At 44.7% G+C, this 12916-nt stretch overlaps 3 protein-coding genes across 4 annotated transcripts; 1 reads left to right on the top strand and 2 right to left on the bottom strand.

Moving 5' to 3' along the window:
• Positions 1–213: 213 nt before the first annotated feature.
• surf2 (surfeit 2) lies at positions 214–2610 on the bottom strand. Its single transcript, XM_076163719.1, has 6 exons — positions 2216–2610; positions 1883–2034; positions 1597–1700; positions 1091–1273; positions 722–855; positions 214–635 (listed from the first exon to the last, which is right to left on the bottom strand). Exons 1-6 carry the CDS (start codon positions 2288–2290, stop codon positions 540–542), a joined length of 744 nt encoding a protein of 247 aa, XP_076019834.1. The 5' UTR covers positions 2291–2610; the 3' UTR covers positions 214–539.
• A 274-nt stretch (positions 2611–2884) lies between these two features.
• bbln (bublin coiled coil protein) lies at positions 2885–4078 on the top strand. The gene is made up of 2 exons (XM_076163720.1): positions 2885–3259; positions 3806–4078. The coding sequence occupies exons 1-2, from the start codon at positions 3181–3183 to the stop codon at positions 4057–4059; spliced, it is 333 nt and encodes a 110-aa protein (XP_076019835.1). The 5' UTR covers positions 2885–3180; the 3' UTR covers positions 4060–4078.
• Positions 4079–4473: 395 nt separating this feature from the next.
• Positions 4474–12876, bottom strand: ciz1a (cdkn1a interacting zinc finger protein 1a). Of its 2 annotated transcripts, none has more exons than XM_076163716.1 (16): positions 12767–12876; positions 12093–12333; positions 11009–11136; positions 10540–10790; positions 10174–10291; positions 9958–10042; positions 9250–9362; positions 9103–9155; positions 8803–9012; positions 8492–8622; positions 8299–8392; positions 8034–8147; positions 7785–7934; positions 7537–7615; positions 7296–7417; positions 4474–7196 (listed from the first exon to the last, which is right to left on the bottom strand). In XM_076163716.1, the coding sequence occupies exons 2-16, from the start codon at positions 12254–12256 to the stop codon at positions 6669–6671; spliced, it is 2340 nt and encodes a 779-aa protein (XP_076019831.1). In that variant the 5' UTR covers positions 12257–12333; positions 12767–12876; the 3' UTR covers positions 4474–6668. The 2 variants fall into 2 exon arrangements, with proteins under 2 accessions (XP_076019831.1, XP_076019832.1); XM_076163717.1 differs by having other exon boundaries at positions 12093–12322.
• Between the last annotated feature and the right edge of the window lie 40 nt (positions 12877–12916).

Below are 12916 nucleotides of genomic sequence, written 5' to 3'. Positions count from 1 at the left end.
GTGTTGACTTACAGTGTCCCTTCTTCCTCCAAACACAGCATTGCAACTTTTGGCAAAACATTTTCTGTCCTTCCATGAACCGAATTTTAGTTTTCCTTTCATCCTTGCATGTTGTTCTCTTGGTGCTTGTGAGTACTGAACACTAATAAAATTCTGATCAATGACACAATATTTATAACGAGTAAAGTTGAGGAATGTGAAAACAACGCAAGAAAAGGTTTGCAAATCTGAAAGGTTTATTTTTTTATGCCAGGGATCTGTTTTACAATCCAAAATTTTCTCTGGTCTAACTCGTCTAAGCGTATACAGTCTACTGCCACATACACACTGTGTTGTCTAACCAGCCACTATGGAGCACAGCAACTTAGGACACGGCACAATTGTCCTCATACGAAACAATGAGAAACTGGAGCAGGGAGTGGTGATGAATGCTCACCTAGACAAAGATGACACCGCCATCGCAGGAAAGAATTAGATTCTAAACGGTGATATTCCCTCGGAAATTTCCAGGTATAAAAATAGTATTCAGATGTGGCATTTCACTTTCCATTCAGTACTTTTCCCTGTTTCTTAGAGCGACCCGGTTTCCATTTGTTATTTCTGAATTTCTTCTGTTGATGACCGCCACCCTGCACCTGAAAGACACAGAAATCAGACAGCATTATGTTTCCACATGCAAACACACACACACACACACACACACACTTAGATCAGAACTGACCTTTTTGCGTTTCTGCAGGTCCTGTTTGTCAACTTCCATGTCCTCTTCCTCATCAGTTTGAAAGTCGTCTTCCTCTTCATTGATTTTGTCTCCTGTGCTTTCCTCTGCCTGTGTTTTCAGAGTGAAGATAGACGCTACGGGGAAAACAGAACACCATTTTAGTCTTCCTGCCAAATCTACATCTTCCCTCTGGTTCTGTTGAGAGCCACGATTCTGCAGCTTTCCACTCAAAATATCTGAAATAACTACTAAGGGAAGTCATTTCTAACTCATTCCAAGCCCTCCATGTCACCTGATGGTACACTGCTACCATAATACACAAAGCAAAGTTGGGTAAAGTCATTTTCTGTGTGTGTAATGGATACTAACGAGGATAGAGGTCGCTCATGCTGTCTTCTGAGTCGCTGTGATCTTCGTCACTGGACGTGGGCTCCCACGACTTCCCGTGTTTTGATTTACCCTCCCTCATGACCTCGTCTCCAAAATCTTTGGGCCTTTTCTGTGTGAGTCTGGCTGGAATGAAATCAACCCCCTGCTGCACACACTCTTCATCTAGACATAGAAAGAGAAATCAATCAATCAAACAAATCAATATCTGAAAGCTGCAATATGTCACTTGGTGGTAAAGGTGATCATACAACAGTTTCCAGGATGTAGCCATGTTTGTTTTCTGCTGTGACAGTGACAAGTTCAGTCATGCAACACATTTTTGAACCCTCAAATGAAGTCAAAGATTACATCATTCAGTATGTAAGCGATTTCAAAACGAGGTCACAGAAGCCTCACATCTGCAAACCTGAGTGAGTTTAGCCCTAGATCGCTCCGTCGCAAAATAACTTGCAAATCAGTGCTGTGTAACAAAGTAACACACTGACATTTAGAAAGAGCCTTCTTGAAACGTTTCCCATTAACATGTCTCAGGACGTGATGTGGCTGCCGGTTAAGATGTCTGAGAGTCAGTTTGCAGAAGAGTTGTTTACTGGAAAAGAAACAAAAACATAAAATCACCAAGGTCAATGTTAGATTGTCAGATTCAGTCATTTCGTCCCTCACAGAAACATAAATCAGCATCTTTGTACTTTCTCCAGCTATATAACAGTATATATAAGAGCCTACAGACAAGACCTGGAAGGATTTCTGACCCATCAAGAGTCTTCTTACGGTTGTTTGCTGCTTGGCACAACGTGTGGTTCATACTGGCTGTAGTTAAACTCTGCAGTAGTACTCAGTTTCTGGTATTTCTTCCCTTTAGTAAACTTCTCAACCTCTGCCAGCTGACACGGAAACTCGTGCCCATTCAGTGTGCATTTTATCTGAAACGATAAAAAACACCAACAACTTTAAGCATATTGATAGTAATGTTGTAAATACGTCATCGCCCACCAGCAAATTCAGCCTGGTTGTCTGCATCTATGGCTAACAAGGTGGTTAGCTTCATTAGCAATACAGCTAACTTCGCGTGTGTTTTGTACAGTGTGTACAGTCCTTGCTGACCTTGTTCCCATCTGTTCGCTGAAGAAATGGATGGTTAACGAGAAAAGCTGCGAGGTCTGCTGGTAATTCCTCCATAACTTAACGAAAGGCGGATATGTTTGTATTTGACAACTACAGAGAAATGAAACACGTGTGTCCAAACCAGACTGCCTGTGTGTGTTTCCACAGGCGAATTCGTGACAACTTTGCGCCATCTACTGGTCAAGGTATGAGATATCAGCTTTGTCGAGATAACGGCTTAACATTCGTTTATCTGTCATTGTGGTATTTAACACAGACGAGCCCCTAAATGTAATCAATTTGCAATTTAATACATTCCGGGAGCAATGTTACAAGTTTAAAGCGAACAAGCGAAGCTAAACAGGGAAGTTAGCGAGGTCAGGTGACATTTTGACAGCTTAGAAACAGAGAGGAGTAAACAAGAAGAGCATTCACTTTGTTCATTTTCCAGTTACATTTCTGGGAGTATCTAAAGCTAAATTTAAACCAAAGTACTGCAAAACACAACAGCATATTTTAGACATAAACAAACAGTTATTAACGCTTTACCGTGGATCTCATTAGGTACAAAGGTGTAATTATTTTGAGTAAATTACCTTGAAGTTGTCTTTAAGTAGAGAGTCCTCTCGCAGATATATACAATCTTTGCTGTGAAAACAAGCTCTTCCCACAATCACCTGACGTCTGCAGCATATGTGATGCTAGCTAGCCAGCCTGGTTGGAGGTCTTTCATTGGAGCTCTGTCAGTTTCCCAAATTGATTTGAAAATGCAGTAAACATTAAATATAAGTGAAGTAAGCATCAGCAACTTATATTGTTGCTATTGCTGATTTCGAACGCGTAGTGTTCACCACAGACCTACTAGAGTTGATACTTCTACAAGCTGCTTTAGCTAGCAACCTAGCTAACTTAAGAGGATAAAAGTAATTATTTTGAGGTAAACAGCACAGTACTATATTGGAATAATGTCTGGACCAAATGGAGATCCCAGCATGTCGGCTGAGGATGGTATTATCAACGACGAAGATGAATTCGGCGACGAAGGTAACGAACAAGCGCGTTTATCCATCATCCAGTCATAATATATGGAAATGAAGAGTTCAGGTGAATGAAACAGGCGCTTAAGAGATCATAGAAAATGGCAGTTTATATACAGTTGAGCAATAATGACGTAATAATGTGTGTTTTGTGTAGAGAGTAACATCAGCAAGAAAGTACCTGAATAATTGTAGTTTGATTTAATATTACATTTATTTTTATTATTTAAGGAAATATTGTCTTGTAACATTTGTTGGTTTACTGCCATAACAGCTCATAATATTACACTGGTACTATGTATTTCTTTCTTCAAATGTTGTGATCAGCTTCAGATAACTGTTGATGTGTCCTTAGTCCTATTCTAGAATGGAATCTGCTCTTGTCCAGTGTGTCTGATAGATATTTAGAGAGTGACAGATGTAAGGTGTCAACAATGTTCTACTTTTCACATCATCACCCTGTAAACAAACAAGATGCAGAAAGAAATAAACATATTAAACTGTCTTTCTCGCAGGACTTGAAACTGATCCCTTTGCTGTTTTACCCCCACAGAGTATGGTGCCATTAACTCCATGCTGGATCAGATCAACTCCTATCTGGATCACCTGGAGGAGCGGAACGACGCCCTGAACGGTAAACTGCACGACCTCATGGAGGATAACCGACAAGCCAGACAGGAGTTCAGGGACCAGCTGATTGGCTCCCCTGACCAGGAGGATCTGCCGGGTCTTCCTGCGGACCAGGACCCCTCTCCACCCACCAATGAGGACACGGCAGAGTCGAAAATGAGCGAGGAGAGCGGATAGATCGGGAGGGGGCTTGTGTTCAGCAAACCGCAGATGTATATGAATATTTATTACGCTTGACTCAACTGTTTACCTCTGTGTGTTGGACCTGGTGACTCACGCTTATCCGGATATCTGATCCTTCTGTACATTTGGACACTAATGGGCACATATCACATTCCATGACCTTTAAAATGTTCTCACATGGACAAATCAGGATTAGTCACGTGTTCTTGTGTTGAGTGTGACAACAGTGTGTCTTCCTTCATAGCGGTGCGATCTGTAACCACATCTTAATGCAGAGAGCAAATATGCAACACTCTAGATGTCATTGTTTAAAATAATGTTTGTGTGTTTACACTCTGTCATTCAATTTCTATACAAGTAAATCAAGCAGTGTGTGTGTGTTTATATGTGAAGTCATGAAAGAATACAGAAGTCATACAATAAAGAAGAAACACCCGAGCTTCCTAAAGTGTGGGAATTGTCAGACATTTTAATATAAATTAAAATGACCCGCAAACAGAAAACAAACATCCAAAAATACATTAAACTTTCAGCAGTTAGAAAACATCGCTTGTTTGTTCATTTCAGTTTTGTCAGTAGCTGATTAAAAATACAATAAGAAATGTACAGCTTTGTTTGAAATGATCCTTAACGTGTCTGACCGGATAGGAAGAAGACGATGGCGTGTCTGTACATCTCAAATGTTTTCTGCTCTCCTTCCGCTCGTCCCAAACATAATGAGCCAATAATCATGTGACCGCAGCCATGACGAGACGGGAAAACGCTACATGTGTCACTCAGGGTTCAGCGGTTTGAAATACTGTGTTTCCCCTGAATGTTTCCAGAGCAGCAGCAGCAGAGCTCTGGTCATGGGGAAATGAGAAATGCTTCCTCTTATCTCTCTCTTGCTTTTTAGTCTTTGTTTACAGGTGCAGGTTGAAGTGATCGCTACTTCTGCTACATGAAATGCCGACTTACAATCTTTCTCTGCGATTTAATGTCGAGACCAATCTAAGTCGTTAATTCACATAAAGGGGAGAAAAATAAGGAAATGAGTCGAAGCAATGATAAATGGAGGAAAAGTTCAATCTACTGTGCCAAATCATGAAATCCAATATAAAAAAAGAGTTGTGGTCTTTACAACTAAAGGAAAAAGTCATTTAAAAGAAAACAAAATAAGCAAACCAGCCCTTCTTTCCTTAGCAGTTTTGCTCTTTGGGTGCCATGAGGCGAGTCAAGTACTAATTTAAAGTCATTAAATTCTATTAAGAATGAATTTACAGACAGCATCAGATCCAGCATTTTCTTCAGTGTAGCTACTGAAAAGTGGCGGTTTGTCGATCGACGCACACTAGCGTTGAAAAGCTTTACAATCTATCACTTTGTAGATTTGGACAAAACTCAAACTCTGATTTCGGGGCCTATTTGTTAGCGGAAACCATCGTATCTCCACAATCCTCATGTGCTGATGAAGATCTATGGTGTAATACATCATCTCAGACATAAAACACATCAATCAATCAATCTCTTTGCAAACCAGTGGGTGAAACTGTAAAAGTCTGTAAGCTGGGTTTTCATGAATACATCCTGTTGACAAATGTACATGAATATGCTCAACGTATCCCTTTGACTCAGGTTACATGTAAGCAGCAGCTGTGGGGATTAATGACATCATCTCCAGCCCAGAAATGTCTCTAAACAACATCCCAAATGATACAAAATGCCCGGGACAATTCAAGAGCTACGGTAAGACTGTCAACGTCGCTCAACACCGTAGCCAAAACCACTAGGTACTCGTCATGACATCCTTTCAAACAAGACTCGCCCCCGCCCGCCCCCTCCCCTGCTCAAACACTTAATTTGGTTACATTCTACATCTCATTTCACTAAGCGCTTGTGCTACTTTGTTAGCGGTGCGGCCACTACACCGTCAGCGTGGTCGCCTGGCGCCTGTAAGATAGAATAAGTCAGCAAGACCTTCATTCTAACTAGATAGGGAAGCTGCAAAAGAAACGCACCGTCGGCTCTCGTCGCCCTCTGGGCCCTTGGGGTGGGAATTTTGCTTTTTTTTCCTTTGCTCTGAAACAGATTATTCTAGATTATCAATTTTGGGTGTGGAACTCTTAAATACGTCATTAAATTATGTGCAATATCAATTTTGTCTCCAACACCCAGCACATTATGACATCGTGTTCTGGCACCTTTTCCTTTTAGTGCATTTTACCAAAACACAGGCGAGTTCCCGTTATCTAAAAATGTTATATTTTTAATTTATGCAAAATAAAAGGCTAACTCAAACAGTTAATAATCAACCTTTTAAATTTTGGAGATTTGCTCTCATGACTAAGAGATGCTTGATGGTCTCGTTTGGATCGCTGTGATCTAATAACATCACATTTCTTCTGATCCTTCTTGTGTGTGTGAATGTTTTTACTGACCACCACCGATGTTCTCTTCCCCCGCCCCTGGAGAGATCGATATGAGAAGTCACGTGTTCGGTGCTGAAGCCTCATCAAACGCCTTTCCATGTGTGTGGGCTGGAGTCAAACTTTCAAACGCCGTACTGAGAGATCCTGTGCCTACATTGTGATTGTACCGACTTCCTCTCTTCCCGCGTCTTTGAATCATCGCCTGCTGGCCCTCCCCGATCGGCGCTTAGCTGCGGGTTTTGCCCTCTTCTTCCCCGGGAGAGGTTGGGCTTCCTTCTCTTCCTCTTCAACAAGTGCTGCTGCTGAGTCTGGCTCCTGAACGACCTGGGCTGTGGTCTCTTCCTCCTTCTTCTCCTTCTCTCCGTCCTGAACTTCCTCCTGAACTTCCTCCTCCCCGCTGGGGAGGTTGACATGTCGCTCTGTGGGCTCACTGCTGGGTGCTGAGGTGGAGGTGAGGTCCAGTGGGGTCAGGCTGGGCTCTGCGTGTTCCTCTTCTTGCTGGTCGTCCGTCTGCATCCTCAGTCTCGTGACTGCAACAACGGGCTGAGTGGAGCTGAAGCTGGACACCAAAGCCGTGTCATCGGAGAGGGAGTTCAAACCAGAGACGTCGGGGTCGCCGTTTCCATCTGAGCAGTCTGTGGCGGTTTCTGTTACAGACTGGAGCTTCTCATCTAAGAGAGTTTGAGCAGCTTCATCCTTTTGACCAAGCAATCCGCTGTACCTCTGAGAAAAGACAGTATGCAAAGACTTAACTACACACAAAACACACTGAATAATGCACACTTGTCCTCTCAGGATGTATGATGTGGTTGGTGAACCTACCTTGAGGTTCTCAAAATGCTTTAGGGATTTGCAATGCGAGTGCAAAGCGGCGGACTCAAAGTGGTAGAACTTGTCGCAGAGCCGGCAGAGGAAACCGGCCACCGGAGTTAAAAAGCTGGACCCTGGGGTCACAAAAGCCAAGGTTACTTTCATACGACAGCACACAGCCATGAAGAATGTTTACAGTATTGTGCAAATTTGAAGATTAGGAGCTGAGGAAGATTAAAGGTTTGTCTCGTACCGTAGACTTTGTTGGCGTCATGCTCTTCATCGCTGGTCATGTCCTTCAGGCTCACTTCTGTCAGGGAGGACCAGCCCTCCTGTACAGGTGAGCACAGACGGTGGAAAAGTATGTTAAACACACGTATTCATATTGAGAGAGTGGAAAATAACAGGTTTACCATTAAACAGGCTAAATCAAAGGCGCAAGTGTAACAGGGAGGGAAGGTTATGGAGCAATCAGATGTATGTAAGTCCCAGATGCTTCACCTGCTTGTCACAGCTTTCTTGGTCTCCGTCGCTCCCCTGGCCCTCCTCTTCCTCGTCAACCTCGCTGCCCTCCACCTCCTCCACTGAGCAGCCCTCTGTGTCGGCGTCAGACAGCTTGGCCAAGGCCTCGTCGCCCTCTCTGTCCTGCAGCTGGGAGAGGTGAGAGTACGGTTCAAGGTTTTAGAGTAATGCGCAAGCACACGCTTTACTTAATCAGAATAATAAAGATAAACACAGATGGACACACACCGTCTCCACTGCCTGTCTGTGCTCCTGCGACTGCAGATGCTCCACAAAAACCTGGGAGGTCCTGAAGTGTTTCTTACAGACGGTGCAAGAGGAGATGGCCATTCGACGGGCAAACTGGGGAGGGAAACCAAATCACTCCTGAGTATTGTTCTAATCTAATGCAACACCAGATTGGCTATTTTATTATGTGCTATCAAATACATTTTGTGAGATTTTGTGAGTTGAATCAACAGAGGGTAAATGATTGAAGTGGGCAGCCGATTACTTTGTGTTCCTCTGTGCGACGATGGTCCTTGATGCTGCAGGTGAAGTGGCTCTGACAGGTGGCGCACCAGTGCTTCACGTCTGCCCTCTTCTCTCTGCAGGACAGGCACACACATTATTCACTCCCCCTACAACTTTGCATTAAAATTTCCACAGGCTCAACGCGTGTTTGTTTGTCTGTCTGTGGCACTGACCCGTCTTTGTGTGCTGCCTGTAGAGACTCCTGCACCCGGGGGAGCAGGCTGACCAGGCAGGCGTTGCTCATGTGTTGGATCTCCATCATCCTCTGCTGGTGGGAAACGCTGTTCATGTGACTCCTAAAGTTCTGAAAGAAAATAAAGATAGAAAGATTAGAACAAAGGAAGACTGATCCGAGACTGTTTGGGCAACTTGATCTGCTCTCTTTGGGTTCATTGTGCTGGATGTCAGAAACAATCACACAGGAAGTGCTGTAGTCCATTCCACCATGGATGCCAAGACTGTACCGTGTGTGCATTCCACCTACTTGCTGGTTGTGGCAGGTGATGCTGCAGAGGTAGCAGTAGAACTTGTTGGCGCCTTCCACCACGCCTTCCTCGTCTTCTTCCTGGTTGTCCAGCGATGCCAAAGGATCGTCTTTGTCCTGCGGCGCCTCCTCCGCCTGGGGTATGTGGCCCTGCAGGCTCTCCTCGCTCAGCCTGCCAGGCGGTGAAAGAGCAGACGAGTCGCTGTGCACCTTCAGAAAGAGAGAGAGAAACAAACCAGGTCTGGAAATCTGAAAAATTCGATACAAGTCTTCAAAACAGCAAAACGAGGCTTCCCTCACCTCCATCACTGCTGATCCCATCGTGGAGCCTCCCTCCTCCACCATGTGACAGCCTGGGAAAAGGCCAAAAGCAACATAAGCACAACAGCGCGTGACATTTAGATGAAGTTTATGTCCTGACATTTGAAGACGTGTGCACGCTTTTACCATCATGATGGCTGTCCTCCGCGTTGCTGTTACACTCCGAAGAGAGAACGTCTCCACCGGCTTCGGCCATCGCGACGTTCTCAACCACGGACGGCTCTCTGGGCTCCTCTGACCTGAGAGAGGAAAAGAACGACAGCCGCAGTGGGAAAGAAACACAAGCGCGGCAAGTTAGTTAAAGAGGAGGGAGCATTTTCTGTTCAACAACAATCAATAAAGTGTCCCCACAAGGCAACGCTTCCACTGGAATTGCTGCATTTTCCTTGATGTTTATGGATTTTTTAAACCCTTATACCTTTTAAATCTCTTTTGTGATCCGTGCAGATTAATTAAGCGCAATCACCCATAGATTGGCCAGCATTTGTGTTTATAAGGAAGGAATAAGCCCCAAAAATAGGACTTCTGTGTATGTTAGCTACAGATTTATATCATAGTGTAAACAACAAAATACTCCTTCAAGATTAATTGTGACCTAAAACGTTAATCAGTCAGTCGCGCTTCGCTTTCCCACTCCATCTGTGCTGTCCCACTGAGCTGCATGATATGCTTTGGTGTTTTCTAACAGTGTGACCCATTTGTAAAGTGTCTTGGTATTCCCAGACTCCCCTAGAGAGGCTGGGATAATGAGGCGTTCCCGCCATGATTACCGCTGTTAAGAAGTCATGAAAACCCTCAAACCACAAATGACACCAAAATCCAAGGGTGTCCCACCTCTCTGTCCTCTGTTTCTTCACTACAGGTTCCTCCAGTTGCTCCTCTGAGGTCTGTGAGGCATCAGCTCCTTCCATGGCTCCATCTGTGGGTTACAGCCAGACACATATTGCACACTGCTCAAAGATTGAAGTTTCTTCCGTTGTTTTGCCTTTTTGTGGACACAAACTGAATGTCTTACACGTCCCATGTCTCGGCCGTTCATTAGAGTTCTACCTGTTTCATTCTTATCACCGGCGTCGCTGGTACTGCTGGCTGCTGGTAGGCCGTCGGCGCTTTCGGCTGCTATCTGCCCGCTGTCCCTCTTCCTGTCTGGCTGGCGAGCTACAGCATCCTGAACACGCAAGACAGGAAACTACTTTACAACTATACTTTATAAAACAAAAGACAAGTAGTTCCTTCTTTTTAGAGTGTTGATGATGGCCTCGTCTTCATGGAAAACATGGCCAAGCAAGATAAACGTCAGAGGGGTTTTTTAGAAATGAAATTGCGTCCGATTCACTCAACTATCAACCACTGATGCATCCCTCCTCTAGTGTAATGTTTGGTGTAATCAACATTCCATGGTTCTGTAGCAATTACCGTGGTATTGCTGGTAGAGAAGGAGGCAGAGGAGTTGCTGGTAGAGGAGGAGGAGGCTGAAGTGGTGGGGGTGGCAGTGCTGTTGTAGTAGCGAGCGTGTGGGTGGTAAGCCCGAACAGCTGGGAAGCCAACCATGGGGGATTTGATGGCTACGCCCATAGGAACCGGCCCGAGCAGGGACGAACGGGCCCCTGCCGCAAAGAACTGCCGGAACTGCTGACCACCCATAGCGAAGTTCCTCATGTTACCCGCTGAGAAGGAGAGCACAAGGAGGGCGAGAGAGAGAGAGAGAGAGAGAGAGAGAGAGAGAGAGAGAGAGAGAGAGAGAGAGGAAGAATGACGATGAGGAAGGATTCAAAACCGTTTTTTAATCTTGGAAACTAAATGGATTATACAAGTTGTTTCCAACTAGAATCTATTCATTTAGGCTTGACCCTCTTCCTTTTGAATACGTTAGCCCTGTCTGCACCTTGCATCTGCTGCATCAGAATGGCTCCCTGCAGCATAGGGTTGGGGGCCATGAGGGTCGTCTGGTTCGCCTGGCACATGTTGACCATCCTGGGGGGAGGGGCGGCCTGGGGAGGCACGGCGATGGCTCTGGGAAGCAAATACACAAAAGATCAAGACACGCATTACTTTCAGCTTGGACACCAAAAACTAACAGGGATTTATTATGTGTGGACTCCTAATCAGAACATCTACATTCCATTAGTTTATGAGCCAGTATTGAAAAGTCCTTGTTTACACTGGATGCATGAATAACAACATGACAACACTTAAAATCATTTGCATCAGGGGATAAGCACGGGAAGTAATCAAAGCCAACAGGTGAAATAAAACCACACGGATGTTATTTTTGTTCCCGAAACCTGCACCCAGGTGAGACAAAAGCTGGCAGGTAACATGGCACAAGTCCACAAGGTATTTTATAACGACAGATTACGGGATATCAGTCGTAAAAGTGTCCTGTTTGGACTGAGCGTGGGGGCCAGGGCAGGGTTGATGCGATCAAGCTCTTTAGCCAGTAATGTTACAGCAGTGACTCAGTTAATGCAGCAGTGCAATAATAAAGTAATAATGTATACAATCTGAGCCAGAGGGACTATCACCAAACACAAACAGCGCTTAATCAACCAGCTACAGTTCAAGGTTCAAGGTGCCCCTATGCCCTTGTGTCACTTGGACACAAGAGTTTAGCTGTGGCCCATTTCATACTGTATGTATACAGTATAATACACTATATCATTTGCTTTTTGCAGTAAATTAGCAAACAAAAACCAAATTTAACATTGGAAAACCTAAGGGGGAAAATACTTGCACTCAAAATACCAGCAATTTTGTATAAATACTGCTATCTTGGTGTATATTTAATTTTGGCACTAAATAATAAAAATAAAACATTTAGAAAACATGTATTGCAAAGCCGTGAAATATAACGTTTTTGAATTAAAATGCATTCTCAGTCCTGTATGCAGTTGTTGTGGCAGGGTTCACCCACTTATCTCACCAGCCGGGGCCCTCCCTAATCCCCGGGCTCGATTTAACGACCTTACCGCGGTGCCTGGTGGTGGTGATGGGCGACATGATGCCCCGGCGGAGGCTGCGGCGGAGGAGGCGGAGGCTGCTGCTGGAAAAGTTGCTGTAGCTGCCGCAGGTGCTGGTGGAACTGTTGCTGCTGTTGTTGCTGCTGCTGCTGATGGATGTGCGGGTTAAACATTTCAACGTATCTCCGTCAGGTTACCAGCTGCGGCGGATAGGTGCCAGTGTCCGGGCACCTTTGAAACTGTAAGCGCCCTGTCGTTGGAGAAAGAAGAGGCAGCCTGCTTATCTGAAGAAACTCTCAGTGCGGACACACATTCAATAACAGACGCTGACAACAAGAGGCGAATTTAGCAGCAAATGAGGAATTCCTGATGAAAACTAACGCTAGCTTCAGCCTAACTGCGTCCAACACTTCTTTCTACACCTTCACACTCATCACTTTTGCTCATTAGTTAATTCAAACGAGCACATTTGCCTCCAGGAAACGACGACCTATCCCACCAAAAACAAATAAACTGCACCTGCCACAAGAGAGGCTAACATTAGCCACCGCTGACTGAGTAGACACAACAGGTTAGCTTAGCGTAGCATTCAGACGGCTAACTCAAATAAAAACATCTACGCATGCTTAACGACTTTAAGCATTTTTCTATTTTAGGCTTAACTGCCATTTCCTGCGACTTACGCAAAGGCGACGTTGGACGTAGGCTATCAAAGGAGAGTGCTGCGCGGGTTAGTAGTTGCTGTCAGCTCGTTGCAACTTGATGTAAAAAGAAACACAATCCAGCTGCTCCGGTGCTGTGAAATCCTGTCGCCCTCTGGTGGTTGGATGGAA

Source organism: Genypterus blacodes, unplaced genomic scaffold, assembly GCF_046128005.1.
Source record: "Genypterus blacodes isolate CSIRO-AG114 ecotype Tasmania unplaced genomic scaffold, CSIRO-AGI_Gbla_v1 ptg000133l_1, whole genome shotgun sequence".
Taxonomy (NCBI): Eukaryota; Metazoa; Chordata; class Actinopteri; order Ophidiiformes; family Ophidiidae; genus Genypterus; species Genypterus blacodes.
The sequence above is the reverse complement of the archived record's forward strand: the minus strand, read 5'-3'. Positions and strand labels throughout refer to the sequence as shown.